Source organism: Sinohyriopsis cumingii, chromosome 3, assembly GCF_028554795.1.
Source record: "Sinohyriopsis cumingii isolate HCF-2022 chromosome 3, ASM2855479v2, whole genome shotgun sequence".
Classification (NCBI taxonomy): domain Eukaryota; kingdom Metazoa; phylum Mollusca; class Bivalvia; order Unionida; family Unionidae; genus Sinohyriopsis; species Sinohyriopsis cumingii.
The window spans coordinates 84,458,680-84,471,515 of NC_142963.1; the positions used below are offsets into that span (position 1 = coordinate 84,458,680).

General features: G+C 32.0%; 1 protein-coding gene across 6 annotated transcripts in view; it reads right to left on the bottom strand.

Moving 5' to 3' along the window:
* LOC149803225 (uncharacterized) overlaps positions 1 to 12,836 on the bottom strand; it is a 114,044-nt gene that overhangs the window by 23,484 nt on the left and 77,724 nt on the right. For 4 of the 6 annotated variants that reach the window (XM_089952856.1, XM_089952852.1, XM_089952853.1 and 1 more), the window contains 9 exons: positions 12,069 to 12,237; positions 10,310 to 11,347; positions 9,269 to 9,410; positions 5,364 to 5,447; positions 3,023 to 3,146; positions 2,494 to 2,581; positions 2,083 to 2,172; positions 1,617 to 1,697; positions 1,345 to 1,437 (listed from right to left, as the gene is read on the bottom strand). In XM_089952856.1, coding sequence (XP_089808982.1) covers positions 1,345 to 1,437; positions 1,617 to 1,697; positions 2,083 to 2,172; positions 2,494 to 2,581; positions 3,023 to 3,146; positions 5,364 to 5,447; positions 9,269 to 9,410; positions 10,310 to 11,347; positions 12,069 to 12,237 — 1,909 coding nt within the window. The remainder of the gene's footprint in view (positions 1 to 1,344; positions 1,438 to 1,616; positions 1,698 to 2,082; positions 2,173 to 2,493; positions 2,582 to 3,022; positions 3,147 to 5,363; positions 5,448 to 9,268; positions 9,411 to 10,309; positions 11,348 to 12,068; positions 12,238 to 12,836) is intronic. The other 2 variants (XM_089952854.1, XM_089952855.1) reach the window with 2 other exon arrangements.

A 12,836-nucleotide genomic window follows, 5' to 3' on the forward strand; every position in this document is an offset into this window, starting at 1 on the left:
CTTGCTTCGTTAAGGAAGCCTTTACCTCAGAAAAATCATATATTCTGGCAAATTAAATTAATTCATCTTTTCTGAAAAGGTCTAACTGGTCCTGGCTAGAATTTGAAAGAAAGATTTCCACTTTTGATGACATTTTAGAAAATTCTTGCCGATTTCACTAAAGATTTCAAAAACATGGGGAATTCAAATTTTAAAAAAAACAAGGTTTTCTGAAATATTTTAGCCAAACTTGAAAAATCCCGGACGAGGCCCCAATTCCTATGTTACTAGTTTAGGCTCTAATAAACAGCGACAAAATAAAGTGAAAACAACAAGCTCTGAAAAATTTAACAAATAATTTATTTCCCTGAAAAAATAAAAACTAACGGTTTTAAGAATCAAATCCAAAAATAATCCAAGACTAATCCACGAATTCAATTTTAGAAGTCCTGGTAATGAAATGTTCTAATGAATTCAAGTTCGCGTCCGTACTAAAAATCCAAAATAGAAGGCGATGACGTAAACTGTAGCTTTAATGGCGCTGTATCATCAACAGTTCTATTTAATTCCACAGACAAAAATATTCCGGTGTTTGAATTTCCGAATAAAATTTAAATAAAGATCTTTGTCCAAGAATTCTGTATGAGACATCAGTATAAAACCTGACTAGTGCGCAATTTCGGAAAACCCAGAATTGCGAAACAGAGACTGTTTACATATAAAAAATTACGTACTCCTAGTACAACCTTGATAAAAATAAAATTCGTTTTACTCGAGAATAAAATAAAAATAAATAGTTGTTTACTTGTCTCAGTGATTTCTGAATCAAGGTTGGAAACTAAGTCAGAAATAGAAACAGTTTCTATTGTTAGGTATTTATCAAAAGATTCAGGTCAAACTGAATTTTCGGGAAAATATTAAATTCTTAGTAAACAAAATTACATTACGTTAACATGTAATGAAATTAAAAGTAATAAAAAAAATTAAAACTTACAAATAGACAATTATTTTAAATCAAATATAAATTAAATCAAATATACATAACAATGTATGTATGTATGTACATGTACATGTATGTATGTATGCATGTATGTATGTATGTATGTATGTATGTATGTATGTATGTATGTATGTATGTATGTATGTATGTATGTATGTATGCAATATTATGTTATGTTTGTATGTATGTATGTATGTATGTATGCAATGTTATGTTATGTATGTATGTATGTATGTATGTATGTATGTATGTATGCAATGTTATGTTATGTATGTATGTATGTATGTATGTATGTATGCATGTATGTATGTATGTATGTATGTATGTATGTATGTATCTATGTATAACAGTAATGTTAAACTTACCCTCATCTTCTTTCCTCTTCTTCTTTTTCTTCTCTGGAACTGACTTTGATGCATATTCAGCTAAAAGTCCAAGACCACTTGTGACGGGAAATCCTAAAACAAACAAACAAACAAAAAAACATTATTGTTTTTTTTAGAAATATTTTGGTCAGTGGTAAGTATTAAATAAAAACACATCTTTGAGATTTTGTGTATTTTTTTAATGTATACTGGAAACAGGAAATAAAATAGTAAATATGAAATTTAAATATTGCAAAAGATATGAATCTCACCCTGAAATTGTTTAACTGTATTTGGTTCAGACGTTTTAAATGAATCAGTGGCTTTCTTTTCATCTTTGTTCTTCCAAAATCCTGAAGAATAAAAACATTAAAATTATATATAATTGAGGAACCTATCGATTTGACATTATGATTTTAATTTCATACAGGTATTTTCATCTCAAAACTTTGTAATCAAATACTCATTTATCATGTACAAATCACATATCAATCAGACACTAATGTGTGAATTTGACAGAAAGTAGATGTCAATTCGTTATCTATTATTTCAATATATTTGTCTATGAATATGGTAAACAAATAATAATCCATGTAACATTTCTTTTTAATTGATATAATGTGCACCTGAGCATTTATATATATCCTCTAATTAAAGAAGCATTTAATACGCTAAAGCATCGACGTTCTTTTACTTAGATGGAATTTGACATAAAATGTCTTTCCAAATTGTGTATACCTCCCCAAAAGCTTCTGTCTTTCCCATTCCACTGGGATAATCTCGATTTCTTGATTAGCCTCGCAATATCGACTGATGATTTAGGTTTGACTGAAACAAATTTGATAATTTAGCTGTCATTTTGCTCATGCAGTGCTTCTCGTTAATTGGATTAAATTAGTATAATACATTAACATATTGATGATCTCCTTTTCATTTATTCTATCAAGCTTTTTATTCTTTGTATCCATCCTATATAACTTGCCTGAAACAGCACTAGTATATATGCAGACATGGTATAATAAAATATCCCACAATTTTACAACTTTATTTATGTCTTGAATTGTGTAATATACTGTTAAAAAAATATTTGATAATATTATTTTAAACATTTTTATGATGAGATGACCAGAATGAGATGAGATGTCTCACCAGCGTTTAGCTTTTCTGCCTTGTTCACGCCAGCATGAAATTCTATTCTTGCCGGTGCAATCAAATTTGTCTTTTTGCTTAAAGGAATCTGCCAAAAAAATGGAAATATGTTTGTATTCAAAATAAAAAGTGTTAAAAAATCTATTAAAATAAAGTTCCCAAAATGGGGAAAACTATTCGGTTTGTTACATTGCTGAAAATTTTATATAAGTACATTGTCATTGTAAAGAAACGTAATTTAATAGATTTAAACTGAAAGGTACGTTACAGTGAAAGAATAAAAATAAATAAAAAGTAACAATCAATGATAAACACATTCATTATAAATGGAACAACTTTTTCCGAACAAAAACGGATGGAAAAGAGCAAAGAGACGTTGGATTTATAATCAAAATGATGCTAGAATTTCATTACCTTCTACAATATTTTTATTTCGTTTGTATGTTTGTCATTGCAAAATATGTTGAAATCGCGTAGACATACACGTCTACCTACTCGTACTGTTTCCATCCAATTATTTGTAATGTACCTTGAATGAACTTCCCGTTTTTCGGAAAACACGATCAACCAGCATTTCAGCGAGTCTCTTTTTCTTGTGACCAGGACTGGACTCCTGCTTTCCATTCTTAATCTTTACAGTTTGCTTGTACTCCCTGTGAAAAAGACAGTTCTCATAATCACTGAACGCAGGCTGATCACGTAGCCTGGAAAGCTGTATTATCGCGGCACTTAATGTTGTTATCGGTGCATATTAAAACCGTTGTTATTGTTGCCTTGTTACAAATTGTGTAGATTCTGACATTTCCTTTATATATTCTAATAACAAAAATATCTGTAAATCCAATCGCATAAATGTAAACAAAAATACTTATGGAGGTTAATCAAAATTACATTATCATGGGGGAACAACTCTATATTATCGCGGTATTTGCTTAACTTAAGTATGGTAGCACGCACTTATTATATAATAAACATAAATTTCAACTTACCGGTAAGATGGTATGTCAACGCTTACCCTAGCTAAGTATTTCAAAATAAAGGATCTAAGGACGCTAACGTCAGGTAAATTGAAATCCAAGATAAGAACAGTAGAAACTAAAATGAAAAAATATTATATAACTTTGTCTGAATTTTAAGTGCAATGTGGGCTGAGAAATATTTTTATATAAATGAATCTATTATCAATATTATCGTTGTTATTACTGAAATATTACTGATTTGAAAAATTAAGTGAGTTTTCTTATTTTTATATAGGATAAGTAGGATTATAAACAACGTTTTGTAAATTGTGATCCATATTTGCTGCCATGGAATGAAATTTCCAGCTTAACCTTGTAAGGACATCTATGTCACCATCAGTATATGACCTATAGTCGTCAAACATCAGACAATACACTGAATATAGTTCGTAATCAAGACCAATGTGGATATACATTAACTTGACAAGAGATTTGTATCAGTGGAATTGAATGTACCTTACAAAAATGTGATGTTCAGTGGTTTTCGATGTAGATTTTTTTTTAAATATTAGCATTTTTTGCAGGAATTCTGCTCTTACAGATTTGCGTCTTTCCTGGTTATAACTTTACATCTGCAAACTGCCGATGGACAGCGCGTGTTCAACATTATTCGTGAAACCCTGTTTGCCGCGACAATACAGCGTCGGAGTCAAAAATTATTAAACTAAAAATATCCTAATACTTTCTTTCGTCTACCTAGATAGCCTAAACCTGCAACCCAAGTTTTCTTCCTATAAAATAATAGTCACGTGTCATTCAGTTTATGCTACACGCATACTTATGTGTGCATCATGTTTTAATATTTTAAGCTTAGGGTGTGTGCATCAAAACTATAAATAGCCTCGTCGTTCTTAGTGAATAACAACATCAACAATAAGCACACAATATTATAATTGGATCGGCAACGTCTGCATTTTCTTATCATAAGAGAAAGTCTTTATGTTTTGTAATTATGACAACATAATAACTGAACCAATAAAAAGAATGAGCGTTTACAGCTAGACATCATTTCTCTTATTTCCTTATTGCCAAAGTCAATTTTTTTTCTTCAGTTTGTTATCGTGATAACATTGACCTAAATCATGGGTGACACAGTGGCCTGGTTCAGTAGGGCGTAAAATGTGTCGCAAAATCCAGACAACTATTAGTTTTATGTGAAGCTTAACAAATTAGCAACGCAATATATTTTAAGCCTTTTCTGTGCGTGTCTCTTCTAAACAAAGCATTCTTATTTTTGAAGGATTTTGAACAATTAAGCTGTGCGCAGTGATCAGTTTTCAACCTCTGTCCTAAGCGTCACAAAAGACTACGTCGTAGACGATTGAACAGTTTCGTTAAGTGTCGTCCACTGAAACTGAACAAAGGTACTTTTGTTCAATGCCACGAGATGGGGCTTATTCAGTACCTGTTTGTTTAATTACAAAGATGTTATAGATCTTATACTTCAGTGAACTCAATCTATATCAACATTTGTATTTTCAGCTCTGCTATCTGATGCTGAACTTTTCTCCTATTCGGCTAAAATCAAATGAATTAAGACTTCCCCATGAGATACTGCGTATTTTACTCTTTGGAGATAACGAGATAGATGGACAGACAGAAGAGAGGTGGACGGATGGAAGGGTGGATGCATAGTTGGGTGGATGGGTTCTTTTAGAAGGAAAAATAATTTGTTTGAATTACAAGTGAGTTTATTCAGAATGAAACGAGATTTGTCTTAATTTTTAAGTTGCTATATTCACAAACCGTTAAACGACGAATCCATGGCATGTGCTTGAATTTTAGAACAACGGCGATTGGGATTTTAATTTGCGAAAGTAGCACATCGAATTTAATGAGCGATCTACTCACCCACAACGACCAGTGTCCTCTGTTACTGTGAATTTTCTTTTCCGAGGTCTGCCAGGACCTCTACGCAGTATGGATTTCGAATCACTGAAAAAGAACTTTTACTCTTACATCAACAATAATCATTTTCACTTTTGTTTAATATTCCAGTGCCTGATGTTCATTACTTCTATCCCTTCCCAAACCAATTTTACAAACGATATAACGACTGTGTTCTTCAAACTCCTGCCTAGTCGCCTATTTCAAATGACTATGTTACTAATGAAACACACACATATCGTTTAGTTCGGTCTGTTAAGGTTTCGGAAATTTCGGTATTATGGATCAAAAGTAAATTTTGATCGCACTAAGTGACGCGGCAAATTTGAAAATGTGTCCCACTTCCACTTAAAAGTTCACAATTAAAATTTTAAATGTGTTCACTTTGATTGCGGAATATATTTTAAGGGTTGTATAATTGTTTACGTTCATTTGGAAGCCTTTGACTTCGTTTTTTTTTTTTTTTTTCTTTTCTTTGGGTGGTGGTGTTTGTTTTGCAATTTCTTTACCTTTATAATTTTTTAACTTTTGACCGACACCAAGTATCATGGCGAGGTGCCGTGAAATACTCTAAATAGTGTAAAACGTAGCATAATTTTTCATTAAAAAAATTAGTATAGAAATGGCGAGTGACCCTGGTAAGGCGTAAACACCTGTTTTGCTTCTCCCTTTTCCAGCCCACTCTGACAATACTCGGTAAGCTGTTTGCATATGCACGTGCAACATTGACCATTTTGTCAGTTTTGTTACACCATAATATACGTACGTTAAGAATAAGATCAATCACCTAACGCATATACATGCACAGGGTCAGCCTGACGTTACGAGAATTTCTCCCCGTTTCCCATTTTTCTTGACTAAAATTGTTGCAAAATATTTTTGTTATTAGGCTAAGTACTAAAATCATAACTATTATCTAACGTTACCACTTTCGCAAGGTAATTTTTGATGCAAGTATATTTGTTAATTCTCCAATTTTCTAGTTCTATTTATAGCTCTGGAACAAATATAAATACACCGGATGTAATGTTTGATGTTTTATGTGTATTAACTTATTTCCTGATACAGTAAAAATTCAGAATCCATCAACTCAAAGTACCGTGTATATGAGCGAATGAATGCGAAATATGAAATCGCATCAACATGACCGGTATTATACAAGTCTGAAAGAAACAAGTATTTTGTGTTGATTGGGACCATGTAAACAACTTCACGGCTAAAGGTTGTATAGCTAGCTGATCACGTTAATAACAGCTATACACACGTTTTAATTATCACTCGTTGTACTGATATCGCTAGCTAGGTGCGTAGCAGTAGCGTCCGCCATATCACTAGTAAATAGATTGTAAACGAAACGAATCAGTGAGTAAAAAAAATTAACAGAATTACTTGTAATAACAGATGCCAGCGAATTTTTCTAAAGTACAGAAACGGGTTAAATGAGACATAGGGTGACATTTAAGATTATTAAACTTCGTCAAAATATGTCGGTGGTGGCGATTTGAAATACCACAACAGTTTACAAGGCTACATTTACATTTACTTTCAAAGTGGCCATATTGACACGATTTAACGTAGCGTGTGCAAAATGATCCTAAAAATAGATGTACGTTCTTCCCAGACTGTAAACGAAAAATATGTAACTCGCGACAATGCTCGGATTGCATAGTTGCAAACTGATTGCAATAGCGCAAAGTGAAAGTACACAATGGAAATATACAAGAAAACTCTGGATTACTGCAAGCTGTGTACGCCAAATTCTTATAAAGGATTCCATTGGTTGTACAAATTTTATAAGAGAACATTCCAAATGTGCAGGAAATAACTTCACAAAATATAGGCTTCAAAGTGAAGTGTCAGAGAACAATATTTACATTATAATGAATATTCTGTAATAGAAAATATATGATTATGTGAAAGAAAACTGGTTGTTGCCGAGCCCAAACACGCTCTTTGAAATTAAATGTCCAATGCCTACTAACTGAACCACATCGGATGAACTTTAGTTATAAAAGAGTGGCAATGAGTGTACGATTCCTAAGAAGAAAGGGGTTCTATATGCAAATACATATGACAATGATTTGCACTGGTCTTAGGAAATGTAGACTTCTTGTATAGCTTAGTGCAGATGACCACAATTTTGTGGCTGTAAAGTATGATGATAATAATGTGAATGACCATGTTACAAGACTACGTACATTTAATGCAGACAACACAATGTCAAGCAGGGATGATGAAATTGAATAACGCCTAGTGTTCTGCAAGACTTTAAAAATATGTATGCGCCTGTGACTTCTAATTTACAGCAATAGAGTTTTATGTTGGTTGACGATTTCTAGTCATGCTTTTGACGTTAATGAACGTGCCATTTAAATTACAGACTTGGACAAATAAAAAATTAAAGTTATATATATATATATATATATATATATATATATATATATATATATATATATATATATATATATATATATATATATATATATATATATATATATATATATATATATATATGTATATATATATATATATATATATATATATATATATATATATATATATATATATATATATATATATAAAACCTCACCACCTACCGAAATACTTATTTTATTCACTTTCCAAAAAACTATGTTATGATGATCCTGATTATTTCTAGTGCATTCTAATTTACGTTTTGAACAGACAGTTCTCTCAGGAGTTTGCGCCGACCAGGTATTGCTTTGCTTTCGTATTCCAATTTAAGCTTTGGGAATGGGTTTCTTTATGTCGGCATTCAGCCTAAAAAATGTTCAGAACAAACAAAACCGGTTTTTAGTATTGTTTTGCCATTTATGGTATTAATCCACCCAAGCTTCATTTGTCCATATGACGCCATATAACGAAGTTTAAATGGAGCTATACATACAGTCTTCAGGCACTTGTCCTTGTATTTCACACATCGATTTCTTTCTTACATTCAGTATTTGACAATCATTTCAACACACATTGACGGAACGTGAACTGCCTCCACCCCTTTTATATTTTATATCGCTGTAAATGTCAGTGTTTAAGAGAATTCGAGCAAAGACATCATGTAAAAAAAAGATTGATAGTGTTTTGATTGCAACACGCGTGTTATCTAATGTTCATTTCAAAATCATCATGGCTGATGCATCACGTGGCAGGTTAATGGCTGCGCTCATGAAAATGGGGGTCAAATACAGATACCGGTGTCGATAAAGATTTATTATTAGTATACACTGATCATATTTACTTCGTAAAATAAGTTTCAAGAATAAGCAATTGTAGAATATATATATATATATATATATATATATATATATATATATATATATATATATATATATATATATATATATATATATATATATATATATATATATATATATATATATATATATATATATATGTGTGTGTGTGTGTGTGTGTGTGTGTGTGTGTGTGTGTGTGTGTGTTAAATGTTTATAACTACCCGATTTTCTGATACCTCTGGACTGAAAACTAAGAAACGAAGTACGGTAACATTTATTTATCTGACTAAAATAGAATTTCCGAATGAGGTATATTCTCCAACATGATGTAATATTTTCATCTGTAATGTGTATTTTGTGACCTTAGCTCCTCTATCTATGAAAAGCACCAATTACTTACATGATTATTATGCAATGAGTAATGGTTCGAAAACTAAAAACAATGATCAATCAATTAAAATTAAACGCTATTTAAAATGGGAAACAAAAATAGCTGAAATTTATTTTTGTTCTAGCGCCTATTTATATATTTTGATGTTTTTGTAACATGTTTTAAATGATAATGTGTGTTCTTATTTAAGGTGTTTTATATCATGGCTGATAAAAAAGTCATACTCATTGTCCTTCTTTGGTTGAAATCTACTCAGCTCCTTTTGTTTTTCTCTGTAGCGTCGCTGTAGCTCCGCCAACCTCATCCTCATTTCAAGCTCCAGGCTGTCCATTACCTCGTCATCTATTTGCAGAAAAGAATCAAGGTCTGTTTCTTTGAGTTGAAATGAATGAACGCACTGCGATAACTCTCATTTTTAATATAACTCTTTTTATTGGAGTTATCATGGACGAAACCATGGAAATAATATTCCCCTTGAAAATGTTTTAGTGAAAGTAACAACACTTAAAATGTATCTTTCCCATCGCAAGTGTTTACACTTCTTGAATACATTGCACTTGTTATTTCTATTTTTTTTGTGTGGTCCCGACTTTTGATGTCCATCTGCCAAAAATTTAACTAGAGACAATATATATATATATATATATATATATATATATATATATATATATATATATATATATATATATATATATATATATATATATATATATATATATTTGATATTCATTTATTAACCAGATAATGACAAGAAAAAGATAATAATACTGAAAAATATATTACAAAGTCATAATTATAATAATCTATATTTGTGTCAGTTGATTGTTTCTGGTCCAAATGTTGTTTGTCTATGATGGACAACCGTGCAGATCGGATTAATAAGATATGCTATTGTCTACCAAAGTTACTGTGAAAAGTCGAATCAACAATAAAGAAGACACGTGGGACACACAGTGATAGTTGCCCAGGAAACGTGAGACACAACTGATTTAAAGAACTGGCCAGGTTTTCCCTCGATAAATTAATCTAGATATAAAACAATATTTAAATATAGTTTAAATTAAACAAGACATACATTATGCATTCATATTATCACCAATATACTAAAGTATACTGTATGTACTCGTGTACAACGCGCATTCAACTGCAAACGATGTGGTCTCAGGCCTGGGCTGAGTCTACTCTGTTCGCAGTTAGGTTCACCTTCTTCTTGACTCAATACCGCAACAAATTACAACAATACAAATGTCCATTTAGCTACTCACCTGCAGGCAACTGAACTCCACAAAAGTTTGTTGTTTTAACTGAATTCGAGGCTTTGAATGAATATCCAAATTTAATTCTAGGCTTTCCTTCCTTTGGTTTTTCGTTCACACATTTTGAACTTTCATTGTTAGATATAAGATTTACGGTATTGTCTGAATCTGTGGAGGGTTTATGATCCTCTGATTGACTTTTAGAAGTATCCTGAAATTGCGGAGTAGGATTAGAACACAAGGACCGTTTTTCAGCAAGGGCACTTAGTAGTTCAAGACCATCTGCCGCCAAAAGAATGACCGGGTCTATGTATGGATTATAGCTTTCATCAGAATCCGATCTTGAGTTTGGTTTATTAGCTACTTGGCATGTAAGATCTGTTGGAAATATTTGTAAATTTGTTTTGCTCACGCTATTTTTTAGGGCACATAGGGCCGAAGATGCTATTTTTTCTTCCTCTGTGTTTTCGTCCTCATTTGATTTACATTCCTCCGTTTTCTCTTTGTAAAACTTTTTTTCCATCAAATCGTATTCTTTTCTACATTTTTCACCCTCAACCGGGTCACATTCTTGCTTCAGGGTTTCGTCGTCAACATTTATAGATATTTTCTCTGATATTATTGTCCTGACACAAACATCCTCTTCCAGACGGGAAGTATCATCATTGTTGACAAGTTCAGTCGCTTTATCGTTCGACTGTATCTCCTTACTAGAACACTGAAGTAAGCAGTCAGCATCAGTTTTTGTGGTTTCGTTTAGGTCATTGTCAACGTTGTCGTCACAAACGCTTTCATCATTCTTTTCTTCAAAGTATATTTCCGTTTGAGAATTAACTTCTTCACTTTCATCATTGGAATCTGTGGGTGGAAGCATTGGCGACGTACCCCTAGATTGCACAGAAGCTTGTTCAGTTTTGATATCTGTGTCCACGACTTGAGATTCGGCCAGATTTGAAGAAATAGGCAAAATTTCAGGATTAAATACAAATGACATTTGCGGTGATGAAAATGGGAAGTTCCCCTGCTGCCCATTACTCACACTGAGTTCTGAAAATGATAACAACCCAATATTAATTAATATTAATATACATAAATCGGAACTGACAATTATTCGTTTTAATGATGGAACTTTAAAGGAATATTTGATTAGGTACCATATCCCTGGCTGGATGATTCAATATAAATTTAGAAACTAATCTATTTGGCAAAACATTTATGTATATTGTAGCTAATATAGATAAGAAATGAATTTTTAAAAAAAACAAGTATAAGACAAAGCCAGATACTATGTAGGAATCGTATAAGAAACATTATGTATATTATGTGAAAACTACATGAAGAATACTTATAAACTGTGACATTGTAACTTTTTAGAATGAGCTGGGGGAAACAATTTTACTATATACGTCTTAATTATTAATAAAGATCACTTTGCATGTAGACTTTACCTTGAAGATACTAAAGTGATGATGACAGTACTGTTGCTGTGACTCATAAAAATGCAATCATGTAAAAATATAACTGATGTCATGCTTCTTAATTTAATGTTCGCCAAATGTAAACGTCAAATAAGACAGAATTCAACATCATTTAATTTTGATAAAAATGCAATAAAAACTTACAATGACATACCAAACATACCTCCATATACAATTAAAACTAAGCTGGATGCAAGATGTTTCTTACCAATAATAATGTCAGAAATATATGTAAAATGAAACAGAAGATCTAAAATTCTATACACATGTAACTGTCAATTTATTATCACCTGGAATATACCCAGTGTTGTGTTTATCTTTTTCAGCCGTGATGTGCGGGCTGTGAGTTGTGTGAGAGCCAGAGAAAGAATCTGATGAGTCGGGTAGATTACAAGAATCCAGATTTGTATCCTCGTCGGGTTTTTCCTCCTTTACCACTGTTTCCGCTCTTGCATAAGACTGGAAAAAGTCATGGGTTATCTGATTAATGTCAATGATTCGATATAATGTAACTGTCCTAAAGCAAGTAACAATGAGCCTACTAATGGTGTGAGTGGTGAACAAATAATTTCCTAGATAAATTAACGAACATAGTTAACGCAACCATTATAAATTAACCAACAACTTTAGAAAGTCTGGCTTGAAGACTTATATCCTTACGTATAAATCTTGGAACTTCAAAAAGACAAAGGTGAATAAATAAATAAGGGGAATTAAAGAACTTTAGGAATGAGAGCCCACACGTTGTTAGTCTTCGCATATTGCGAGCGAACAAATATGCACGTTTTATTTTAAATTTTGTCTTTAAATGGCAAAATAATGTTGTCATACAGAACTGAGGGAAACACTCGTTAATAATTACTTACGAATGGAAAGGAAATCGTTGAGGACAGAGCCCGCCTTGCAGTATACACTTTGAATATGCATGAATGTGTGCGCGTATTAAACAAAACTAACGTTACACACATTTTTCAAAAGTTTACAAATATATCCAATAAAAGCACTGAATTGTTTCATGATAAATCATAAATGAATATTCTGCGAAATACACAACTTCC